The sequence below is a fragment of the Convolutriloba macropyga genome, chromosome 4 (genome assembly GCF_964194025.1).
Source record: "Convolutriloba macropyga chromosome 4, txConMacr16.3, whole genome shotgun sequence".
NCBI classification, from domain to species: domain Eukaryota; kingdom Metazoa; phylum Xenacoelomorpha; order Acoela; family Convolutidae; genus Convolutriloba; species Convolutriloba macropyga.
Window position 1 is genome coordinate 37,178,053 of NC_134471.1, and position 23,232 is coordinate 37,201,284.

At 37.8% G+C, this 23,232-nt stretch overlaps 1 protein-coding gene across 5 annotated transcripts in view; it reads left to right on the forward strand.

The window, feature by feature from the left end:
- LOC142337650 (uncharacterized) overlaps nucleotides 1–23,232 on the forward strand; it is a 224,756-nt gene that overhangs the window by 167,513 nt on the left and 34,011 nt on the right. For 4 of the 5 annotated variants that reach the window (XM_075387045.1, XM_075387041.1, XM_075387042.1 and 1 more), the window contains 7 exons: nucleotides 597–620; nucleotides 1,912–2,140; nucleotides 9,160–9,322; nucleotides 9,478–9,695; nucleotides 9,936–10,058; nucleotides 20,259–20,441; nucleotides 20,877–21,197. In XM_075387045.1, the coding sequence (XP_075243160.1) occupies nucleotides 597–620; nucleotides 1,912–2,140; nucleotides 9,160–9,322; nucleotides 9,478–9,695; nucleotides 9,936–10,058; nucleotides 20,259–20,441; nucleotides 20,877–21,197 (1,261 nt within the window). The remainder of the gene's footprint in view (nucleotides 1–596; nucleotides 621–1,911; nucleotides 2,141–9,159; nucleotides 9,323–9,477; nucleotides 9,696–9,935; nucleotides 10,059–20,258; nucleotides 20,442–20,876; nucleotides 21,198–23,232) is intronic. The other variant, XM_075387044.1, reaches the window with a different exon arrangement.

Sequence of the window (23,232 nt, forward strand, 5' to 3'; positions counted from 1 at the left end):
GTTTCTTCAAGTGCATTAATTGGTGTTGGCCTATTTTCCACAACATTTTAGTTGACAATTTTAGCCTAGTGTTGACAAAAATTTCTCTGGCCTAATTGAGTTTTCACCTGGTGTCCCATCCCCCTTTTTTAAATCAAATTTTAGTTAATTTTGAAGTACGCGCGCAAAAATTTTGGGTTGGTTTTAGTGCTGAACAAAATTAAAGACTGGAGCGGAAAGTTTTTTTGTTTATACCGCTGTTTTCGAGAGAGCTAGAAATAGCGATGTGATAAAAATTTGAGCAAGTTGATATTTTTAAGCATAAAACTTTTCTTAGCTACGAACGCTCTAAATTAAATTGCCCCGCCTGTTGTTCGAGAATAATTCATCCGACGTTAGTCTGTTTATGTGTTATTTTTTAAATAATATTTCTTAAAATTTCTTAAAAACGAAAAGGAAGCAGCACCGAAATTTTAAAAAAATATATATATACAGACGAATGGGCTCTGGTTTTTAACTTCTGGCGCTGCAGACTTTTGGGAATTTTAAAACTTGCACGTGCGTGTTTTAATTTCAACCACGGGATCTAGCCTTATTTGTATCCCGCTATGTTTTAGATTCAGAACATCTTTGCTGGTGACGTTAGTCATGTTTAACTGTCTTCACTCGAAACACGATCAAGTGTTTAATGATTGACTTACCCATGTGAATTGAGCAGCTGTACCAAATCTCTGCAAATTCATTTTGTTTTTCTGTCGTTTTTTCATTACTTACTAAATAGCTCTTAAATTTAGATTAAAAATATTTTGTCACTGTTTTCGGCATGAACAGGTTCATTGGGCCTAAAAATTGCTTGTGCGAAATTCGTTACTAAACACTTTTTGATTATCTTTAAGATGTCAGATGTTAGTGCGTGATAATCAGTTTTTATTTTTTGTAACCGCAATTTGGGTGACACTTAGCATTTAGTTGCCAATTATGTTTGTCAAAACAGTGACAAGTGCGCGTATAATGTGTACTTGCCATAAAAAGCCTTTTAGTAAGTAATGTTTCTAATAAGTTAATTTCGGTTACATGGCAGTATACCCAATGCCAAAGTACTCAGTGCCATTATACCAAATGTCATTGTACCCAATTTATTCCCTTTGATCTTTTCTTGAATAATCCATTTAAAAAGTAGTACTCGAATTTTCAAGCATGCTTGCTCACACTTAAGCTGATAATTTAATACAATGATCGGTGGTGATAGTTTCATAGTAAGTCCCACGGGCCGCCGAGGCATTGCCATGGCCCGCTAGGCATGTCCAATTGTAGTAGCTAGATATTATGCTAAATTATTGCTCTGGTAGTTTCAACAACTTGATAAAATATTGGATGAATTTTGGGTATTTTGTCACATCGGGTATATTGGCATTGGGTATTTTGTCCTGACACCGTTAACTTCTCCCTCTTTGATAAGTTATTTTCATAACTGGAAAATCTGTGTTCTGTTGCAAACCATTTCCTATCTGCCCTTTTTGCCTGACTACATTATTCTTCAGGCTTCGAACTTAAGGAATCGGCAATTAAGTGTTAGATTGAACGGTATCATTCTGATCAGATACTTATCTTACTTGGTTTCAAATTTTTGTTGCTAAGTTGTTCATTGCTTTCAGAATGAAGGACTGCTGTTTCTTGTCCATTCAACTAGATACAATTTCCTACCTTAATTGAAAGTGTCCAGAAAATTGTAATCATATTAATGCATCCTAGTCAAACCTTGCAGTTATCTTGCTGTCTTCTAAAAATCGGTATACCTCATTATTCGTCGAAGATACCAAAATTTTTAAAATTATGTTTTGGCTTGCATGGTAGTTGCTTGTTTGACTAAGATGTTTACATCTAGTGTCTCTAAATGCGCTCAATCTTGATTGAATGACTTTATTTTTTCAGGACCAAAGCATCCTCCAGTGTTCATGGTAGGTGGGTGAGGGACAAAATTGACGACCTGTCAGTTGTGAATTTCCGCGTGACAAACTTGGAACCCTACTCGACTTATGAGCTGGCAGTTTATGTACAGTATAAGGACGGCAGCACTACTGAAGCGGCAGCTAGGGACGTTATGTTCAAGACAAAGGAGAGCTTGCCGTCGCCACCTCAGGATCTGAGTGTTGTCAAGAAGGTGATTCGGTTTTTGGACCATTCCTATTCTTTCGTTTTTAATAGCCGCAAAATGATAGCGAGGCTATTATTGTTCTCATTGTAGTTTTTTTTTCCCGATTGAAATGATTTGGATTGTATTAGGGCGCTCTTTACCGTCCTAAGGATTTGAACTGTATTGGTGCTGTCTTTTTTGCGACTCGAAGACGAGTATTGGAGTTGTCTTTTTAATTGCTACCGAAAGAGTTTGAAGCAATTATTATAAACACGTTAGTAGTGTTTTGTGCAAAATTTTTTGTGTGGCAGTTTTTGTGCTTTGTTCTTTAACATTCTTTCCATTCTACTTTTCGAGTGACTTTTTAACGCTTGACTTTTTGAATTTTGGGTGATCTAAAAAGCCTCTTATTCAGAAATTAAGTCTGTTGCTAAAATAAACGGATTGTAAGAAAGAATGGTAAAAGGCCCTGAAGGCCGAGTGGTTATTTCTTCAGTCTATCACACTGGAGGGCGCGGGTTCAAACCCCACACTTGTCGCGAACACAAAGTTATCTAGGCTACAGCCCCTGAATTAATATATCCCGTCTGTCTTTCGAGAGCAATTTATTCGACGTTAGTCGGTTTGTTTTTTTATAGCTGCGAAGCTGTAAGTTGAGAGGAGCTATATTGCGGTGCTCTTTGTTTTTTTTACAATCCAAAGTATTTGGATTGTATTGGTGTGCTGTCTTTTTTTGAAGATCTGTTCACGCTTGTTTCGGCTTTTTCACGCCAGTGAGAAGTCAAATTTCAGTGGTGATTTTAGTGAAGTTGAAGTAGTAAAGGGAGCAAAAATTAGAGTAAGTTTAAGGCGTGATTTTTTTTTTCACGTTACCTTTAAAGTGGAGTCAGAAATTGGGGTTTGTACAAATTATCGGTTTTTGTGTGGGAATTTGTTTCACCTGTATTAATTTGTGCTTTTAATAAGATGCATATGTCTTGTAATTGTGCATGTTTGCATTTGCTTGAATTCATTAAGGGTTAGTTAAAACTTGTATAACTTTGACACTTTTTGTCATAAATCTAAGTGAGTATTTGATTTTGCCCAATTCTCGAAAGTTTTTGTGTTGTCTTATCACTTAGTATCATATATGGCAGGTCTAATTGATTGATAATAAGGCGCAAACGAACTTAATTAATGGTTCGAGTTAACAGCTTAATAGTTGTCTTGAAATTGACACTACTTTTTCCCAAAAACTTTGAGTTAATTTTTGAGTGTTTGTTTTACTTCCGTAATTGTTGTTGTCTTATGGTTTATTCCCATCAAGGACTGGCCTCATGGATTGCTACTAGGGGGTTTTTTAGTTGATTTAATCGTTTTCGATCAAAGCTGATGCTTTCTACGACTCGGACACTAATTGTTTTCAGGAAATATTATAGAATTTTTTTAGTTTCTCGACTTTTGTTAACTTTGTTATCTTATATCTAAATCTCAATATTGACAGGATTAATTGGTTTCTAAGAAAGCTTTAATGCAAATAATCAGTTTTGTTCCTTTCTCTCGCCAACGTTTTTTGCTATTAGCGTGATAAGATTTTGATTATACGTGATTTGCCTCACGCAATAAAATGAATTGTGCTTTTTAAAACTTAAGAATTATTTGAGTTAGTCTAAAGTCAAAGGAACTCATATGTGTAATAAAGGTCCCTAATAGAAAGGCTTCTGCGAAACGATTTTAGCAAGCTTTATCAGTTTGTCGCTGAATGTTTTTACATACCTTTTTGAGCGGCGTCGATAAATTTTTCAACTTATTTCTATCTGTTGCTACCTCTATTTTCCGACACCCAAGTCTAATGTTCCGCAGCTATTCAGACAATCTGTCGGCTATATTAAATCAATTTTGATTTAGTTATTTGAATGAACAAAAACTGGAGAGTTGAGATAAACGAGCTGGTTTTTGTTCATATCGCTGTTTAATGGCCGCGTCAGCAATTCCAGACGGCTATTATAGCGCTCCTAATTTTTTTTCGACTCGAAGAGGAGTATTGGAGCAGTCCTTCTTTAAAATCAATTTTATTGGAGTGATTTTTGAAGCGGGAAATGAAACGCGTGAAAAATTTTGGAGTGTTTTTGGTGCTGAACAAAAGTGAAGAGTGGAGCGAAGAGAGAGTGGTTTTTGTTCATAACGCTGTTTTTGAGAGAGCGCGAAATTGATGTGTGAAAAAATTTTCTAAGCGAGCAAATTTTTTTTGTTAACATGCGGCTTTTAAAAGCAGTTTTTTGCAACTTTTGATTGTTATGAGGTTTGATTATGATATTGTATTAGTTTTAGGCTTGTTTTGATAGGATTTGTAGGTTTCGAGTAATTAATTTGAGTTTAATGCTAATTTGGAGGTTTTTGACCGGTTTTGCTGATTTTTAGACGAAATTTAATTTTTTTGCCTGTTTTTGTTTTACTGCTTTAAGTGGGATGTGAATAAAAGCTTGTTACTTAAGGAATTTTCAGATACCAATTGATTAAAGTTTTGTTGGTATAAAACAACAACAATTTTTCTCCGGAAAAATGCAGACAAATTGAGAAATTTTAAACCATTTTTGTAATTTTTTTTGCAATTTTTTTTTAAATCTTGAAAAGTGTCTTAGCCTATTATGACTTGCCCATTGTTTTGCAATCTTTTCATTGCTCTTATTGTAAAGGAACTTTATGCGGCTTTATGTTTCCTTGTACTATTACAAAAAGAACTATTAAAGTTTTTCTAGTTCTTTTTTTAGTTAGTTTTTTTGTTCAATTTCTATTTTAATGCCGTTTCTATTCTTCCTTGGAGTATTGCCATGTGATCAACCATCATTGCGCTTTTTGTGGCGGGAGGACCCATCAAATGTTGTGGTACACCAGTATACGTGCCACATCTTTGGGGCAAAAGATTCGCCCACCTGCGCCAACTACGCACTTCAGCGCACGGCACGCGACAATGCTAAGGAGTACCCAGAAGCTGCGAAAGCCGTCCTTGAGAACTTCTACATGGACGATTACTTGGACTCTGTAGAATCCCCCGAGAGGGCCCTCATTAGGTCGAAGGAATTGGTACATCTTCTCCATCTAGGTGGGTTCAAGCTTGCTAAGTTTGTAAGCAATGTACCAGATCTGGCTGACCGAATTGATGGGTCTGCTCAATCCACTGAACCGAAGGTCATCGTTTCATCAAAGGAGGAATCAATGCACGTGCTTGGGCTTAAGTGGGATCACAACAACGATACTCTGGTTGTAAGCAGGGGTGCTAACAGCACCATCACGAAATGTTTAACACAGCGCTTGGTCCTAAGTCTTGTGTCAAAGGTCTACGACCCAATTGGTCTTGTCGCACCGTTCACTGTTGGTGCTCGGTTAATCTTGAAAGACATTTGGCGTGTCAATGGACAAAGTTGGGATGACGAGTTACCTAAAGACACAGTTGACAGATTCCTTGCCTGGTGTGTTGAACTGCCGCGGTTAGCTGAGATCACTATACCGAGAAGTTACTTTTCAGGACCATTCCAACATCTTGAACTCCACATGTTTGGTGATAGCTCGCAAGACGTATTCAGTGCAGTAGGATTCCTTAGGGCTCAAGTAACTTCCACCTCCGGGGAGATTATAACAGAGCTGGCGTTTCTCCTGGGCAAGGCCCGTGTTGCACCTATGAAGGTAATGACAGTTCCTAAGTTGGAATTACAAGCCGCTCTCCTCGCTGCCCGTTTAAAAAGGGAAATCTGTCGAGCATTAACGGTTACTGTGGACAAAGTCTTTATGTGGACAGATAGTACAATCGTCTTGCAGTGGATAAACTCAACAAACAAACACCCCATCTTCATTGCAAATCGGGTTAGTGAAATCCTGGAGAGCACCAGCGTTGACCAATGGAACCACGTCGCTACTTGTGATAATCCGGCAGATGCTGGCACGCGTGGTATGTCCGCTGAAGTTTTGCAATCAAGTAGCTGGGTGAGGGGTCCTGACTCCTTGAGAACTAAGCAATTCCCTTTTGTACCAAATACTGACGTCGTTGATAACATCAAGCTCGGCGTTGTAACCAAGGAACAAGATGATGACTCCATCTCATCTTTAGCCGCATCTTTAACCAATTCCCCAAAGGAACAAAGCATTAATCTGATCCCGTTTGATAAGTTCAGTTCTTATCAAAAATTACTTCGCGTCACCGCATATGTGCTCCGTCTTTTACCATCTCATGAAAGTTACCGTACCGTGGACGGCAGCATAGCCGACCCTGTTGAGCTTGACGAAGCCGAGCGTCATCTCCAGTACTTGGTTCAAGGAGAGTCCTTTAATACTGAAAGAAAGGATCTTCTTGACAACAAATCCGTTAAGAAGAGCAGCCGCATTGCTCAGTTTACTCCGTTTATTGGACCTCATGGTCTCATCCGTTCCTCTGGTCGACTCCGACGGCTAGTGGAAATTGACTTTGACACTAAGCATCCTATCGTGCTGGATGCGCGTCATACTTTTGTTAAATTGTTTCTGCGGCATACTCATTTGAAGAACCATCATCAGGGCATCGATTACTTAAGGTCAAAGGTACAAGAACGTTATGCCATCCTAAAAGTACGTTCCACACTGCGTTCCATCAAATCAAACTGCGTCTTGTGTAGAAAGTTCCGTGCAGCAACCATTCAACCTATCATGGCAGACCTCCCAAAGGAGAGACTCGCATACCAGTCTCCTCCCTTTACCAACACCGGGGTTGATTACTTCGGCCCATTCTACGTCACAGTTCGTCGGACTACCGAGAAGAGGTGGGGATTTCTTTTCACTTGTCTCACTACTCGTGCTGTCCATGTTGAAGTTGTCCCGTCCATGGACACTAGTTCCTGTGTAATGGGAGTGGAGCGGTTCGTCTCCCGTCGAGGTACTCCTGCTATGATTTGGTCGGATAATGGTACGAACTTCATTGGAGCGGAGAAAGAGCTCCGTGAATGTGTGGAAAAATGGAATACGCTTAACATCGCTGCCGAACTTGCCAATAAGGGCATTAAGTGGAGGTTCAATCCACCCAGTGCGCCACACCAAGGTGGCATCTGGGAGAGGTTAGTTCGTAGTTTTAAAAGAGTACTGTACACTATCCTCGGTACGCGTCGCCTCACAGATGAGGTTTTGAACACTACTTTTTGTCTGGTCGAATACGCACTAAACTCACGTCCCTTAACGCCCGTAAGCGCCGACCCTTCCGACCTAGGCGCAATAACACCTAACCATTTTGTACTCGGTAACCAAGCAACCAGAATTCTGACTATTGTTGGCGTCGACGAGTTCGATCATCGTAAGCGATACGCCCGTGCACAGTCATACGCCAATGCAATTTGGGCACGTTGGCTCAAGGAGTATATACCTGCGCTGAACCGTATATCTAAGTGGCAGACGCCTGCCGAGCAGCACCTCAAGGTCGGTGATTTAGTTTGGATCGTTGAAGAAAGCAACCCTAGGAGTTACTATCCAACTGCTCGGATTGAAGAACTTCGGTACGGCTCCGACAGCGTCGCCAGCTCCGCCGTCTTACGCACGTCATCCGGATGGCTCGTCCGCCCACTCGTTAAGCTTGTATCAATCCTCCCAACATTTTCTTCCGGGCCGGAGGATGTTACCGAGTAAATTGAATTGAATAAATTATATCATTAGATTTATATCAAAACTTTCGCTTAAATTTTCCGTTCTAAATGCAACATACGTATTATTTCTGAGAAATACAAAGGCCGATTTCCCACTAAGAATAACTTCCAAAATGGCTCAAAACTGATCGCTTAGCCTAACAAATTCGGTTTTTTGAACGGATTGGTTTAAATTGGTGACCTAGACTAAGACCTGCTAACAAAGTTAGCTAGATTTGCCAAGGCATTCTGAAGTGCCTTTGCCTTTGAACGTTGATCTTATACAGTTACGTTGTATACATATAGACGCGCTATATCTTGAATATAGATTACGATAGAGTGTTTTCACCTATAATTTTTATGGCATTTGTGGAGGTTTAGGGTTCACAATAGTTGTTCCAGTTGTTTAGTCATAAGTATGGGCAATTTTCTCGTTCGAGTCGTTTCCGGAATTCTTCCGGCTATGTTTTTTACTTCCGTCTAACAGATTTTTGTTTCGTCTTAACCTGACTTTCATGACTTTGATGACTTTTCATGACTTTGAGCTTTCAAAACGGGATAAACAGGTAATCAGCGGGCATCAAGTTTCATTAGAGGCCCTTAGCCGCGTTTGGTAGTTCTTCAAGTACTTAGACTGGTGAAGTTACTGGGAACTTGCATCACTTAAAAAAATGACTTGTGAAATCACTTAATGAACTTCAAATTTTATGACAATTTACTAGTTAAAGACCAATAGTGTGCATCTAAGTATTGTCAAACGTATTTTCCCTAATTCTTGAGTATTAGAGTCTTGATTTTATGGTTTCGAATATTATTTTGAAAAAGCTCACTTAGGGCTTTTTCCTTATAGAGCGTATGTGTCCCATAAAAATGACAGACCGGATCTAACCCAAAGAGTTTTGTGGTCTATTAAAGGATTGGTGGTCAATCTTTTTTTAGTTGCTTCAAATCCATCGAAGGCCTGAAGCGTCTATCGCGGCTATTTTCCGTTAATCTGGCGGCTATGTTTTAAGAGCGAGAATTTGATGTGTGAAAAAAAATCTTTAAGGGAGCGAAATATCTGCGCACTTGAGGTTTTTTCAAGCAGTTTTTTGTTTTTTGGTTGAGATTTAAATTGGAGTTATTAAGATTTTAAGGATCTATTCATAGTTTTTTCAAGTTTTTTGGTAATTAGTTTTATGCCAACTTGTAGATTAGTCGGCCATTTTGCGGTGTTTCAGGCTGCTCAAGCAATATTTCGGCCATTGTTCTGCATTTATTAAGGATTGATTAGACACGGATTTCTCGACGGAACAAAAGATTTCATTAACAACAGTGTTTTAATCTTTCATAAGAAAAGGGTATCGATAAGGGTATGATCATTTTTACCGCTCATTGGTAATTACTATTGCTTCATGTTAATGATGCTGATTTGCTGACGTTGTTCAGTCTGGTAGTGTCTCAGTAGCCGTGGTCAGTTGGAGGCCACCCCAGCACCCGAATGGGGAAGTTAATGCATACCAGGTCTACTTCTCCTGTAAACAGACTGGCGAAGAGCAATCTGTAGTCTACCACGTACAAAGTGGACAGGAAGGTTTCCAACTCACGCGAGGTGAGCTGCAGTTCAAAAATTTCTGAAGAGAAATTAGTCGCAATTGAATTTATATTTGAACAATTTGTGCTCGGGTACAGAGCTCTAAGGAAAAGAAATATTTCCACAGTACATGAGTTTGGTAAACCCAAGCTGATGATTTGTTTTGTATGTAGATCTGAACAGCACGTACACGTATGCAGTACGAGTTGCTGCCATTAACGGAGCTGGAACCGGGAATAGTTCAAATGAGTTTAACTTCAGTGCCAACTCTATCATTGGACCCAATGATTTCCCCAGCAATGTGAGACAACTAAAACCTGCTAGAGGGCAAAGTATTCTGAGCGAGTTAACTGTCGCCTGGAATAAAGTGGTATTGCCGAAGCATAAAGTGGTTAGTATCTACGATGCGTATTCAGCGTTTCTCTAAATTTAACTGTCAGTGAGCAAGTTTAGGTAAATTTACTCATAGCTGTTCACAAGCTGTTAGATGTTGTCTTACATAGTGAAAGCGAAATGGTTTTATATGGCTATTTTCCGTTAAATTTTTTTATTGAGCGATAGTTCTTTGTAAAATTTGAAAGGTATTGATATGAATTGAAATCTTGAAGAGAAAGAAAAACTTGTGTTTCAGAGTTACCGAGTTGTGGTGACACTATTGAATGACACAACTTCTGACAGGGTGCGAGTTTTTGAGACTGAGGCCCTCCAGTACAAAATAACAAACCTATCACCGGATGAAGATTATTGTGTTGAAGTGAGTGCTAGTGTCTGAATTTCAAATGGCTTCCGGGTGATACTTTTGTGTTACTTTATTACAGCTGCAAAGCTTTAAGCTGAGCGTAGCTATATTGCAGTGATCTTGGTTTTTGTTACGACGGGAAGAGGAGTATTGGTTTCTTGAGATTTTTACCGTTAGTTTTATTCGTTTAGACGGTTTTGACCTAAAAGCGAAAGCGAGTAAAACTTGATCATGCGCTTTGTTCAGTGAATGACTTTGTGACTTTGAAAAGTGTTTTTGAAAGAATGCCGCATATAGATGACCATATAGATTAAGTCAGTTGCTAACGCAAAGGCGATTTTAAGTGAGTTTATTAATTGTGCGTGCACACAGATGGCAGGTATAGCTAAGTGGATGTGACAGCTTGGCGTGCGGAGACCCCGGGTTCACCTCTTGCCCAGCCTGTCGTTTGAGAGCAATTCATCCGACGTTAGTTGCTTTGTTAACTAATTAATTGCTCTCGAACAAAGTTTCAAGCAATTAGTCATGTGTGTTTAATGCAAAACTTTCAGTTGTCCGTTTGCCATTTTGTTCTAAAATGTTCTTTCACTTAATTGAGTGATTAATGGCGGCGTCAGCAATTCCAGGCGGCTATTATTGCGCTCCTATTTTTACAATTCAAAGAATTTGAATTGTATTGGGGCGCTGTCTTTTTTTAATAGCCGCACAGCGATAGCTGGGGCTATTATTGGCTTTCTCTTGATTTTTACGACTCGAAGAGGAGTATTGGTTTTCTCTCGGTTTTTTTTACAGGTAGTAGATTTGTTCACGCGGCATTTTGACCTAAAAACGAAAGTGAGAAAAGCTGTCTTGGTGAACAGGTTTCCGCTAAGCGAGAGAAGTTTTTTGATCATGCGCTGCGTTTAGTGAATGACTTTTTGACTTTGAAAAGTAGTTTTTGACTGAATTGCACATTTTGATGACCGTTTTTAGCCGTTTTTTCGTCTAAGTGGCCCAATTTTTTTGCTTTTAATTTGGTTTCTTGTAGAAATAAATTCTATTCGATACTATATTGAAATGTCAACCTCGGAAATGGATACCACAGTGTTTTGCAGAGCTTGAAAATGCGTTTCAAGTTGAAAATTGGCACATAGTTCTTGATTTTTTAAACTAATTTTTGGCTTTTTTATTATCAGTTTCTTCATTTTTGGATCTATTAACCCTCTTTTTGTCAAAAATCAGTTGATATGGCAACTTCTCTTTGATATTTCCTATACTGAACGCCTCTTTTTACCTCGATGTAATTTTGTTTCATAAAATTGTACACATGCTAATCCGATTTTGGTAGTTTTTTTTCCGATTTTCGTCAGTTTTTCGCTTGTATTTTGGTTGTAATTGCTAGAAATAGTTTTTTGTGCAACACGAGGGACTTTAATTTCGTTTCAATAAAAATTCAATCATTTTTTGGCGTTAAGTTTTGAAAAAGCAGTTAAAACTTTCATAAATGCAGTCTTAACTTGAAAGTTCTTTGACCATTTTTTTTGCAAAATGTTTCAGTGTTTCGTATTTATGAATTCTGCTTTTTCCTATTCTTTGTTCTCTTCAGGAGGATAGATCTTTGTATCGGATGACTAGTTATCTTTTCTTTGTCTTGAATGCTGAATAATGAAATTATCCGTTTTTCACGAAATTTTTAAATTGATTTTCAAATTTCAAAAATCAAGAATGTCTTTTTGTTACGGTGTTCCTTACATTTTGCCCATATTTAAATTCTAGTTAGTATCATTCTAGCTTTGTCCTGTGACCTACATTTATTTTAGGTATATTGATTTTTTTCAGTTGTAAAAAATGAATGATTTCAGCTTTTTCTTAGACTTTCATCATTTCTTTGGTTTGCAATTGATTTCATTCAACATAAGGCAGTAATGCGAGTTCGATAGCAAGCTTTTTCCAAAATTTCCACTTATGACTAACTTCTACAGCTTTCTTTCGGCCTTGGTATTAATTAAAACGATTTTTTGCCTTTGAATATTCTGCTGCTTATGTCTTTTCTATGATCAATTTTATTTTTGATTTAGTATGAAATCATGTTGTCTAGCTTATGTACAAGAAGGAACAGGTGTGTGTTGTTTTTTGTCTTAATCGCAGTGATTAGAAGTGTACTTATAGGTGTTTTCTTATTCTTAAGTTTGAGCTTTCTTGAAAAGATTTAACTTAGTTTCTAAGATTATTATCTGCCGTTTGCTTTCGCGATCTTTTTCAGATGAGAATCATGAATTATTTGAGGGCTATCGATAACATTGTCAGCTTTTTCAGACTATCAGGTTTTTGACCACCTCAGTTATTTTGGATTTTTTACGTTACCAATTGTTTTCAATGATATAAAATTTTGCTGCATTTTGTTTCTCTTGTTGGCAGTGGTTTAAGTTTCACCAATTTTTAGAGCAGACCTGGGGAGGTAGTGAGTTAATGGTTTAATACAAAAAGTAGTGGATTCCGTTGCAATTACGGTTTCGTTACGTTAGTGAAGTTCTGACGCTTTGAGTCGCTTCCGGAAGTCTTCCCGCTATGTTTTTTTATTTCGTCGTCGCGATTTTTGTTACGACCATTTGACGTCACAACCGCTTCAAATCTGCTTTTTGTTCATTCGCTCTTGCAATTTCAACTGGAGTGCGTGCGTGACGTCTTTTTTCGCTCTTAGTGGAGCGAGTTTTTTGTTCATTCGCGTGGTTACATTTTTGGCCACACTTGACTTACCTCACTCGAAAATGACTTCCTCACTTTGAAGTTGACTTTTATTTACTTTAATTCAAATAGATAGGGTTAAATTGATGTGTGTCACTCTAAATGATGGTTATTAGAGAGCAGCTAATAGAGGCAGCAAAAACTTATACAGATTTTAAATCAAAATATAGCATATCAGCCTTCAATGAAAAGACGAATTTTTTGGTCTCTTTTTTACTGTTTTGTTTGAGACTGCAGATCTATTGTCTGAGACTGTGGCTATTTTCTATCAATCTGCCAGCTATTTTTTAAAATCTGTTCACACATTTTCATGATTTCTGATTTCAAATTGGAGTAGTGATTTTGGTCACGCCGAAACAATAAATGGTGCGAAAAAGCGAGTGGTTTTGCGGCGTGAATTTTTTTTACTCTTATTTTAAAGTAGAGTAAGAAATCGGTGTTTGGACAAAAACTCGCGTTCTCGCTGGTGGTTTTTTGTTCACATGCCGCAATTTCACTTTGATTTTTACTGTTTTTTCGATTTTTTGGATCAGATTTTCTAAATGGTTTTCACAATCCATTCATAGTTTATTCTAGGCCAAGTTTTGCGTTAGAAGTAAATTTCCCTTTCCCTAGTGGTTTTTGGTTCAGATGCGACATTTTCACATTGATTTTCTGTTTTTTTTTTAGTTTTTGATCTAATTTTTTTTGGAATTGTGTTTCCCAATTCACTCATAGTCCGTTCTAGGTCTAGTTTGTTGTTTAGTCATTGAAAATTCTTTGAATTGTAAGTCAAGAATTGTCCTGCTATGTTTTTTTACTTCATCTAACAGATTTTTGTTTCATCGTACCCTGTTTTTTTTTACTTCAATGACTTCTTGAATGCTCCCATTGACGTCATTGAATGCTCTCGGACGAAGTTTTTCATTAATAGTCGCAAAGCAATAGCTGAGGCTATTATTGGCCTTCTCTTGGTTTTTCAATAGACGCTTCAGCTTCTCAGCCGGCTATTATAGAGCTCTTGTTTTTTTTAAACTTCGTCGTACTAAAATGTTCTAGCTTGAGCTTAGTTCACAGCTTGTTCGGCTTTTTGAGCGAAATTTTTTTGACTTATCTATGCTAGTTTCACTCTTCTCTCATTCTGGTAAAAGTGCTTAAAGACTGCAGTTACTCAGCAGAGCAATTCAAAATAACTATAGTCAGTATCAAAAAACGAAATCAGAAACAAACGGGATAAACCCATAAAGCCCAATTTTAGATTCCCGTTGATCGAACTTTGTTGTTAGTTACGATCTTTCATGCTTATTGGTATTGATACTTGCGCCTGTGTTGTCTCACTACGAAACAGGTTTGTGTTCAGCTACAAAATGACATCAAAATAGTTAGCACTTTGAAATTGTTCGTAAAAAGTGGGTTTTTGATGGGTTTTTTCTTTTCAATCCCAATCTTGGTTATAGGAATCAACGGCTGCTTTTTTTCCGGTAATCTGCCGGGTACGTTTTTATTTCTTCGTCAAGATTTTTGTTATGACCATATGACTCACAGTCACATCAGAGGCTGCCTTTTGTTCATTCGTTCATGCAATTTTAACTGAATTGCGTGAGTTACGTCATTTTTCACTCTTAGTGGGCAGAGTTTTTTTGTTCATTCGCGTGATAAAATTTTTGTTCACACGTGACCTTCTCTCTCAAAAACGTCTTCCTCGCTCTGATATTGACTTTTCTTTACTTTAATAGATATAAAGTATAGGATATAAAGATAAGAGATAAAAGGTCAAGTGAGTGTATATCACTGTGATTGAAGGTGATTTAAAAGCAGCTAATAGAAACAGCAGGTTTTATACATATTCGTAATCAAAATTTAGCATCTGAGCCCTTAGTGAAAAGAATAAATTTTTTGGTCTGTCTTTTTTTTTACTTTTTCGATCGAGTCTGCAAGTCTATGAAACTATTACGACTATTTCCTGGATATCTGCCAGCTATGTTCTTTATGTATTTTTTGTTTTTGTCAGGAAGTAGTTTTGTTCAAAGCGAAAGCGAGAAAAGCGTCATGATGAACAGATTTCTGCTGAGCGAGAGAAAATTTTTGATCATGCACTGCGTTCAGTGAATGACTTTTGAATTTTGAAGTGTTTTTGAAAGAATGCAGCTTATAGATAGCCAGTTTTTGTCCAGCTAGCCTATTTTTAATTGCAATTTTATTTCAGGAAATGACTTTTAGTTGCTGCTGATTTAATTTGAAATTTTCTGGTCATAAGTTAATTCAATTCTTCGTATTGTAATTCAGGACTTGTTCTGCTATGTTTTTTAATTCACTTTACCTATTGATCACGTTTTTGTTTTACTTAAGTAATGATTTTCGCGTTTTAAATCTGACTTACCACACTTTCAGGCAATAAATTACGCAATGTGGTGAATATGGTCAAAGTCAGCAGAAATAAAAGAAACGGGATCAACCGGTCATTAAGTCGTAGCGTATTAGGTTATCAAAGTATAATAGAATGATTGCTAGCTGATAATACTTCAGGTTATGGCTTTCGGTTTAGCAGCTGAATTGAGTATAGTTTTAAAGTCTAACTGAAACTGCACACCAAAGTAGATCACTTTAAGACAGTTTGAAACAAACTGGTCAGTTTCTTTTTTTCAGTCCTTTAATCCCGATGTGCGCTAACTATTACTTTTTTCCGGCAATATGCCGGCTATGTTTTTTTATTGCTCTCAAAGTTGTTTTTGGCAGTTAATGCAATTTTTACTCAACCAATTTTCGCCTATGCTAGCATTAGGGGCTGAGAAGACTGCGGGGGGGGGGGGGGAGGGGGTCAATCGGTGTTGGCGAGTAGGGTTGGGAGGGATTCCAAATCGACAGGAGGAGCATGAAAGAGAAGGAAGAGGAGGGCTGACTGACGAGATTAAGATTAAGAACAGATCTTCATACCAAGAAATTGTCTCTCAAAAGAGTTTAGGTGAATCGTATTCTTATGGACTAGTCAGCCGCTTGAGGTTTCAGGGCTCTTCCTGTTTATCCCGTTTTTGCGGACCAAATGATCAAAAAAGATCAAAGGGTTCCCTGAGCCTTAGCTGGCTTCTATTAAAGCCAACCGCTCGACGATCGTTTGAGAGGAATTTGCCCGACTTTTTGTCTTGACAAAAGTCATGAACTGGAAAAATGCTAATAGCAAAATTCCTTTGACCGTTTTGACTTTTTCGGACATTATTTTTCACTTCATTTGAGCGATTGACTTTCCGTTTTCAAAATAGGGGAAACAGGTAAATCCCAACAAGGTATTGGTGCTGCTGAGCAACTGTTTTTTTAGTGCTTTTCTTTTCTCTTAGTGCGCATGATTTTTTTGGTCTCATTTCCGTTTTTATTTTGGTACCTGACTTGGGTCCTATTTTTGACTGAAAAAAATTTTGATTTTTTAAATTAATCTCAAACGAAATTTGTAGCAATAAAATTATTCTTGTACTTTTATGTGATTTTTTTTGCTTGACCGGTTTTTCGTCTGACCCTTCTGACTTCTCGTCCTCAAAAACGAGATAAACAGTTGGCATTCGAAGGGCATTCAGAGCTCTTAGAGCACTAAGCCTTACTATACCCCACTTTCCGTCTTCAAGATAGGAAACGTAAATCCAGTGCTATTGGTGTTGTTGAGCAACTCTGTGTTGCTCTTGTTTCTTAATGAGCATAATTTTTTTGTTTTTATATCCGTTTTTAATATGGTACCTGACTTGGGTCCTATTTTTGACTGAAAATAGTGTGTTTTTTAATAGTTCTCAAACGAATTTTGAAGCAAATAAATTAGTCTTGTGGTCTTTTTATGAGATTTTTTGCTTGACCGGTTTTGACTTTTCGTGCTCAACAGCGGGCTGAACAGGGAGCGCCGGGAGCATTACCTTTTACTATCCTTTAATTATGCGATTGACCAAAATTGCTTTTAAGAACATTTTCATGGTGTGAATGGCGGTTTTATCTCATTATTGGTTAGACACCACCCACTGATCACCCTCCCATCACTCCCCGAACACTCCTCTGTCAATCCTCCTCCAGCCGGCCATTCAAACCCCTTCGTCCAGCCATCGGAACCCTGTCCCACCCCTATCGCTTGACTCCACCTCCCCTACCCCCTCAACGCATTTTAATTGTACTAGGGAGCTGTCTTTTTTCTTCAGTTCGTTTCACACTTCAATTTAAAGTCAAATTGACGCGATCTTTTGGGTCTCGTCGAAACAGTAAAGAGACTGGAAGCGCGAGTTGTTTTTTCGCGTAAAATATTCTCGCTAATTTTATAGTCACTGAGGCATCATAGTGCCTTAGGTTATCGAAGTTCACGAAGGTGATTTCAACTTGCTATTAGTTATTGAAGCTTATTCGGCTTCAGTTAGCAGAATACTGTTATTTTGTTATCTAATAATGTTTATAGATTTTGGCGATGTTTTTGGTTTAATTGGCTCAGCTGTTTTAAAAGTGCGGCTCATTTTATGCTTTCTGTTGTCCTCTGAAGAACTCAATGATACGTTTTCAGCTGTTCCGCATTTTTGATCGATGAGTTTAAAACTTTCCGTTTCACTTGGCGAAAAAATACATTTGTATCTGTAAATTTTCTTAGCTCTATTATCCTCAATTTTGCTTCACTTTTAACAAGTTCTGCATCAAGTTGAGAATAGGGCACTTTCAAATCCTGTGTGCTCCTGCATGTATATATATATAAAAGTGAAGCAAAATTGAGGATAATAAAGCTAAGAAAAATTACAGTTACAAATGTATTGTTTCGCCAACTCAAACGGGAAATTTTAAACTCATCGATCAAAAATGCGGTACAGTGGCAAAAAAGGGATTTCAGAAAAGATTTCAATGTGCTTTTTAATTAGTTCTAATATCAGTCAATTAAAAATTTGGCGAAGAGGATTGCTTGTATGTGATCTTAGATCAGCTCACTAAGCTTTGGATTTCATTCGATTGTTTTTAGAATAGGAAAGCGCAGTGCTGTATTCTGTGTTCAGACGCAGGATTTTCTAGGTCCAAGTCGTTTATAAGTGATAACTATTTAATCTTTTTAAAGGTGTTAACTGTTTTTAGCTGTTCAACATTTTTGGACCGATGAGTTCTGCCTTCAGTGTGGAAGCTGAGTGAAATATAGTTTTAGAATCTAATTGAAACGGCGCACCAAATTGGAATACTTTTGGACACCTGAACAATTCAGTCGATTGTGTTAATTGTGTCAGTTCTACCAATCTCTTGTTTTTACCTTTTCTGTTCCAATACCGATGTGCGTAAAGGGGAATACTTCTGGACACTTCAAATTTTCTGTCATTTTTGTCAATTGTGTCATTTCTGCCAATCTCTTGTTTTTCCTTTTTCTGTTCTAATACTGATGTGAGTGAAGGGGGTCAAAGGCGGCTCTTTTCCGCCAATTTCCCTCTATCTTCATAGTTTCAAAAAGTTCTTAATTTCGTTTCTTTGTCTGTTTCAATCCGAATAGTTATCCAGAGGAACCTTGATAGCTGATTCCGGGCATTGAGTACTTTCTTGAGCCTCATAATATTTATAGATTTTGGCAATATTTTACGCAGCTGTTTTAAAAAGGCGGCTAATTTTATGCTTGCTATTGTCCTCAAAGGAACTCAATGATACATTTTCAGCTGTTCTTCCGCATTTTTGATAGCTGATTTTAAATTTTTTTTGTTTGAGATGAAGAAATATTACATTTTTGACTGTATATTATCTTGATTTTATTATCCTCAATTTTGCTTCAGTTTGTACATAAATTATTTAATAATTTCTGCATAAATTTGAGAATAGGACACTTTCAGTTTCTCTGTGTTCATACATATATAGATTTTAGAAAAGATTTTTTTGCTTTCAATTAAGGGTAATATCGGTCAGTTAAAAATTTATCGAATCAAATAGTTTGTTTCTGTTGCAATCCAAACTCTTCCGCCGAACTATTCTGTCTTTGGTCAGGTCGCTAATCTTTCGATTCTTCTCTATGGTTTTGTGAAAAGGAAAGTGCAGCGCTGTATTTTGTGTTCAGACGGTCCCAGCTGGCTATGGGTGATTAGTATTTAATCTATTTTAAGGCGTTAACTGTTCTTGGGACCAAACATAGTGTGCGCTCGAATCCTCTGGTTTTTTTTACACATTTGGAGAACAGTTTTAGTCAATCGTAGATCTCACCTGCACTCCCACTGGCAATCCTCCTCTAGCTGGTGATTCAGAACCGCTCGTCCAGCCCTCCAAACCCTGCCGCCACGCCCATTGCTTGAATCCATCTCCCCTGCCCTTGTATTTGGGAGCTGTTTTTTTAATCTATTCACACTTCATGATTTTTGAAGTCAGATTGAAGTGATCATTCTGTCCTGCCGAAACAGGAAAGCGAGTCGAAGCGCGTTTTTTGGTTTATACTTTTTCCTTAATTTTAAAGTCACTGAAGCATCAAAGTGCTTTTGGTTAGCAAAGCTCACGAAGCTAATTTTTAATAGCTATTAGTCTTTGAAGCTTATTCGGCTTCAGTTTGGAAGCAGAATTCTGTTATTGCGTTATCTAACTAAAAACAAAGAGGGAGAGGGAAACATTTTTTAGTAGCCGCCGTCAGCCTCTTGACGACTATTATTTTGGGGCTCTCCTTTCTCAGAATTCAAGAATTTCTTAGAATTTGTATTGTTTTGGGGAGCTGTCCTTTTTCTTATTCTATTCTCGGTCATTTTGGTCACGCCAAAACAGGAAAGGGAGCGCCTACGCGAGTTTTTTTGCGTGAAGTTTTTTTGCTCTGATTTCATAGTAGAGGGAGGAAACGTGCTTGAATAGTGGTTGAATAAGAATTAGCTTTCTCGCTTGTTTTTTGTTCACAGGAGGCAATTTGTTTTTCTATCTTTGTGAATAATGTCCAGGTCAAAAGAGCAAAATCAAAAGAAGAAGGTGAAACCAATAAAGCACGGGCATTAAGTCACAATGGATTAGATTCACGGAGTTCATAAGGGCGGTTGCTAGCTGGTAATATTATTATTAAGCGCAACAGTCTTCTGTTTGGAAGCTGGATTCAATATAGTTTTAGAATCTAACTGAAACTGCGCACCAAATTGGAATAATTTTGGACACTCCAAAAACTTCTGTCAATTTTGAGAATTGTGTCAGTTCTGCTAAGCTCTTATTTTTCCTTTTCTGTTCCAATACCGATATAAGTCAAGGGGTTCAAAGAACAATGATGGCTGTCTCCGGGCAATGAGTACTTTCTTGAGCCGTATAATGTTTATAGATTCCGGCAATATTTTCGGCAGCTGTTTCAAAAAGGCGGCTCATTTTATGCTTGCTATTGTCCTCTGAAGAACTCAGTGATACATTTTCGGCTGTTCTTCGACCTTTTTGATCGCTGAGTTTAAAATTTTTTGTAGCTTTGGATTCCATTCTATGGTTTTATAAGAAAGTAAAGTGCAGCGCTGGATTTTGTGTTCAGACGCAGGACCTTCTAGGTCCAAGCGGCGATTTATGGGTGATAATTATTTAATCTATTTGAAGGTGTTAACTGTTGTTGGGAGTGAACATAGTGTGAGTTCGAATGCTCTCTTCTTCCACACATCTGGGGAGAAGTTGCCGTCAATTGTAGATCTCACCTGTTCAGTGGCAACCAGTCCCAAATACGAGTCGGTCAAGTTGTCCTGGAACACTCTTGACGTCAAAGACTCGAATTATGACGTCACGGTGAGTATTTAATTGTAGGATTGTACTTTTATTGTAGTTGGATCTATGGTTGTGACCGACCGACGGGATTGCTTTGATGTCCTAATTTTCGAAATGCCGTTTAGACGTGAATTATTATTCAATTCAAGAGCGATTAGATTACTCTATGTCGACAAAAGAAATACAATAATTGGAGTTGTGGAATAACTCAGAAACAATTAGCATTTAGCCTTTTCCGGTCAAATTTACATTCCTTTCGCGGATTTGTTGTCATGGTTGCATTCGTCACTCAAAGTTTGACATACATTATACTTGTCTTTTATAAAATCTTGTAACTTTTTGTAACTGTATTTGTTCATCTGCCAGAAGTTCCAGTTTTATTTTTGTGAATAAAATACCAATGCTGCCGGCAACTAGCGACCTGTTTTCATGAAGTAAACTTTCGTTTTTATGTAGGCATTCTCAGTGTACTACGGCTTGACATCAACCGAAATGAAAGCAATGCGTCCGTTGAAAGCAACCGCTTCAAAAATTGAAGGCCAGAAAGACTCTAAAGTTGTCTCTGGCCTGCTCAGAGGCACTGGATATCTGTTCACTGTCAGAGTAGCTTCAGTGGGCAAGGACAAAAGATTGGGCCCTCTGAGTCGACAGCTGAGATGCAGGACCGAGTTCGATCCCCACCAACCGCCGAGGAATCTTAAGTGTTCAGTGGAGGCACATGAGCGTAGCGTTCACTTCTCGTGGCTGGCTCCCAAAGAAATCGCACTGCAAAGATATGTAAGTTCAGTTATTAATTGCTCTTGAACGCAGTTCATAGCAATTATTGTAAACGTGTGTGTCTTTTTTTATGCAAATTTTTCGCTTGACGCTTTTGCGCTTTTGTTCTAGAACATTCTTTGACTTCTCAAGTGACTTTTTCTCGCTTTCGTTCTTCATTTTTGAGTGATTTCTATTGCTACGAAGTAAAGCTAACTTAAAATCGGTTGCAGAATAGTAGTTGTACGTGATTTGTAGCGCAGTGGTGAGTGCTTCAGGCTCTGGAGCGGGAGGTCCGTGGTTCGAATTCCGGCGGTGGAGAGATTTTTTTGCGCCCATAAAGAAAAATTGATCTAGGCTACAGCCCCTGAATTCAATTGCCTCGCCTGTCGTTCAAGAGCAATTCTTCCGACATTTGTCGGTTTATGTTTCTGACACTTCTCGCGTGCAGCTATGTACCTGGTCCCACCAGAAACATCTACATGCTAAAAATCATGCTGGTAACAAAGGAATACATAAAACTTAACGGCTAAAAACAAAGCTTTTAAAGATGACCAAAAAGTTATTAGACCATTTATTATGCTCTCTTTATTGACAGAAACCTTTTTGCAGCAACGATAATTATTGTGTCAAACAAAACTCAGAATCCTCCTATATATTAAACGCGTGAGCTCTAAAGTGGGACAAAATTTTTGCATGTTTAAGGGGCCTCTCGAAGCGCATGTTTAAGAGCCGCATTGAGCAGCATGTTTAAGCGAACATATCGAGAGAGGTCAATGACCTAAAAGGCTCAAAGTAGATGGGTGAGAATCGAACCCGGGACAAAAGACTGTTAGTCAGGTGCAGTTACCACGAGGCTAAGTGGGCTTAAAAGTATGCTCGCCCAGCGGGAGGATTTACTGTCCTGGGTACTACGTGTTTCTTGAGTGGTCCCGAACTAAGTTTGAAGTTCTTATTGTAAAAGTGTGTTTGTCTGCAAAGTTTTAGCTTTACAGATTCTGCGCTATTCTAGAACACTATTAGATTTGAACTAAGTTTTTCACGCTTTACTTTTTGATTTTTCTGTGATTTCAAATGCTCTCAATCTGAAATATGTTATTGATACGATATAAGCAATTGTGAGAAACGGTGTCTTGTAGTCGTTATAGTGCAGTTGGTAAGGTGGAGGACTGCTATTCTGAGGGGCGAGGGTTCGAATCCGTGTCGGGTACCCTCACTTTTTTCTCACTTCCTTTTTTCACTTTTTTTTTCTCAATTTCTTTTCTCTCTTTCTTTTCTCACTTTCTTTTCTCACTTTCGTTTCTCACTTTCTTTTGTCAGTTTCTTTTCTCACTTTCTTTTCTCAATTTCTTCTCTCGCTTTCTTTTCTCACTTTCTTTTCACTTTCTTCTCTCACTTTCTTTTCTCACTTTCCTCACTTTCTTTTCTCACGTTCTTTTCTCACTTTCTTTTCTCATTTTCTTTTCTCACTTTCTTTTCTCACTTTCTTTTCTCACTTTGTCTTCTCTTTTTTCCTTCCTTTCATTTCTCAGTTTCTTTTCTCACTTTCTTTTCTCACTTTCTATTCTCACTTTCTTTTCTCACTTTGTCTTCTTTTTTCTTCCTTTCTTTTATGTTTCTTTTCTCACTTTCTTTTCTCACTTTCTTTTCTCACTTTCTTTTCTCACTTTCTTTTCTCACTGTCTTTTCTCACTTTCTTTTCTCACTTTCTTTTCTCACTTTCTTTTCTCACTTTCTTTTCTCACTTTCTTTTCTCACTTTGTCTTCTCACTTTGTCTTCTCACTTTTCCTTCCTTTCCTTTTTTCAATTTCTTTTCTCACGTTCTTTTCTTTCTTTGTTTTCTCACTTTCTTTTCTCACTTTCTTTTTTCGCTTTCTTTTCTCACTTTCTTTTCTTACTTTCTTTTCTCACTTTGTCTTCTCACTTTTCCTTCCCTTCTTTTTTCACTTTCTTTTCTCAATTTCTTTTCTCTCTTTCTTTTCTCACTTTCTTTTCTCACTTTCTTTTCTCACTTTCGTTTCTCACTTTCTTTTGTCAGTTTCTTTTCTCACTTTC